This window comes from Malaya genurostris, chromosome 1, assembly GCF_030247185.1.
Source record: "Malaya genurostris strain Urasoe2022 chromosome 1, Malgen_1.1, whole genome shotgun sequence".
NCBI lineage: Eukaryota > Metazoa > Arthropoda > Insecta > Diptera > Culicidae > Malaya > Malaya genurostris.
The window spans coordinates 42459513-42461696 of record NC_080570.1 but is presented as its reverse complement, the minus strand read 5'-3'; the positions used below and the strand labels follow the sequence as shown (position 1 = coordinate 42461696).

Genomic DNA, 2184 nt, shown 5'->3' with positions numbered 1-2184 from the left:
TAGTAAAAAGATGATGACTGTAGAGTGAATGGTTGAGCCAGCGTTGACTCTCATTGATATCAACGAAATGTGATAAAATCGGTTACGATATATTTGCTTCGGTTTTAAAAAGCAATTCCAAAGTTCGAAAATTGTTCAATATTGCTGTTTGCGCCGCAAAAACTCGAAGTGATTCTTTTTTATCGAACAGAGACAGCAGCTCTCACTTTAACTAATGGTTTGACATATATGAAATGTCACTGGAGCTGAGATGACTACTGGAACCGTCACCCTAGTTAATCGAAGTGATCGTTTCAAGTAGCATCTCAACAGGGACAGAAAAACACTCTCATTAGGGAAATAATTTATTCGCACACTCTTAAAACTAAATAAATTACAACTTTGGGATCAACCGGCACACAGTCTATCATAGCGAAAACCACAACAAACAGCTTATAGCTGACCGGCATATGCTTGCTGCTGAGCATCCAGCGATCGTTTCTTCCACCCGGCCGGTGCCTCCCAGTGCACGTGCGGTTGAGCCAAATGATGATGATCAATGTGATGGTCCACGTGGTGGGCGTGCGGTGGAGGATAGTGTACCACTTCGTAGTTTACGATCTTTGGTTTGGCAAATTTAAAGATGAGCATCGCCGCCGACAGAACCATCGACAACAATCCCAGCGTCATCGCTTTCCACGTTTTGAGAGCGATCAAAGCGAGCGCCACCGGAACCAAAACAGTCGATTTAAACTTAATTCCCAACAAGAAAGGTATCATGACTTTTTTCACAAAGCCACGACCTGAAATTGGTGGTAGAAAATTCATAGTAAATAATTTGAAAATGAAACCAGAAACCGGTACGTACCTTCAGCAACATTTCCTTCCGTAAGAGGAACCACCAGTTCCTCAGCCAATCCCCCCGTTGTCAACGAGTTCGGAATGTAAGCGCGGACTTCTTCGGATTGTAACACTTCCGGGACTCCCATCTTCAGGGCGTGGGTCGAGAGAAAACTATCGATTTTATTCAGAAGATAGGCGGCTTTGTTCGACCGTTTTTCTTCCTGATTCTCTGTCGGTTCCTCTTCATCAATTCCAGTGCGAATGACAGTTAGAGTGTCCGTGATTTTGATTTCATCTTGGTCGCTCACCTTACTTAACCAGGACAGAGCCTTCGATTTAACACACTTTAAGTTCACATCATTCAGGCAGGTATTGTAAATATCAAGAACCACGTCGGTAGCCGAGCGGGACGACTGAGCGACAGCCGTACCGAAGACAGCTGCCGTCAGGACCAACACCGTAAATGAGCGCATTGCACTAAACTACTAACAGAATCACGCCCCGCTAGGATGTGCACCGGACGATAAGTTAAATCAATATGAATTGTTTCATATTCATTACAATGGATTTTATATCGCGTTCGGGGACAAACTGGACCACACTCGGCTACATGCCACAGCGTTCACGACGGCCGGTTGATAATATTTTGTCGTGAAACATTCCCCCGGCAGTGCATCGCTAGTTTGGTGGTGTCAACACGAAACGCCTTTTCCACTCAACGCCCCCCGTCAAACAATGGCTTGATATATGCTTGAAACAACTAAGCTATTTTGGTTATGGTTTTAGTGTTTTATTTTTTTTAATCCTACCTGCCTACCCCGTTTTATCCAGTCACGGATCGTAGCTGATAAGCGGGGAAATCAGTTGACGGAAACTACGTGCACCGAATGATAGTAAGCGATTGGAAATGAATTTCTCCACTGGTGGAAGCGATGGGCACTTGCCACCGGTCGGTCGGTCGGTCGAGTGAAACACTTGAGCAATGATCGATTAAAATTCTTTGCCATGTTTAGACGGAAGTGTACATTGAAAGTGAGAGTCACAGGGACCCGAAAAAGCTTGATTTCGGATCTATTTAAATGACGGAACGATACGAGAAATGTTTTATAACAGATTGTCGTTGTCTGAATCGGTAAACACGTTAGCACTATTTGACATAATTATACTTAAAAGGTATGCAATTAGACAATTGCTTTAAATATGGTGCAACTAATCATTAAACAAATACTGTTTAGTCACTATATCTTCGTGGAAAGTATGGTAGAATACCTTCAGCTTGACGATTAACGGAGTTTTCCGGGTTCTGACATCAAAGCGACGGATTGGCGGTTCAATGCATAGGGCGCTAGTCCTTCAAGCCAA

The 2184-nt window shown here is 43.6% G+C and overlaps 1 protein-coding gene across 1 annotated transcript; it reads right to left on the bottom strand.

Annotated features, from left to right (window-relative positions):
- Window positions 1-356: 356 nt before the first annotated feature.
- Window positions 357-1315, bottom strand: LOC131435396 (uncharacterized). The gene is made up of 2 exons (XM_058603276.1): window positions 848-1315; window positions 357-782 (listed from the first exon to the last, which is right to left on the bottom strand). The coding sequence occupies exons 1-2, from the start codon at window positions 1293-1295 to the stop codon at window positions 433-435; spliced, it is 798 nt and encodes a 265-aa protein (XP_058459259.1). The 5' UTR covers window positions 1296-1315; the 3' UTR covers window positions 357-432.
- Window positions 1316-2184: the final 869 nt, after the last annotated feature.

Coding starts and splice junctions, on each gene's coding strand:
- LOC131435396 (XM_058603276.1), bottom strand. CDS start 1,295: ATGCGCTCATTTACGGTGTTGGTCCTGACGGCAGCTGTCTTCGGTACG. Junction 783..847: donor GGAAGGAAATGTTGCTGAAG/GTACGTACCGGT, acceptor CACCAATTTCAG/GTCGTGGCTTTGTGAAAAAA.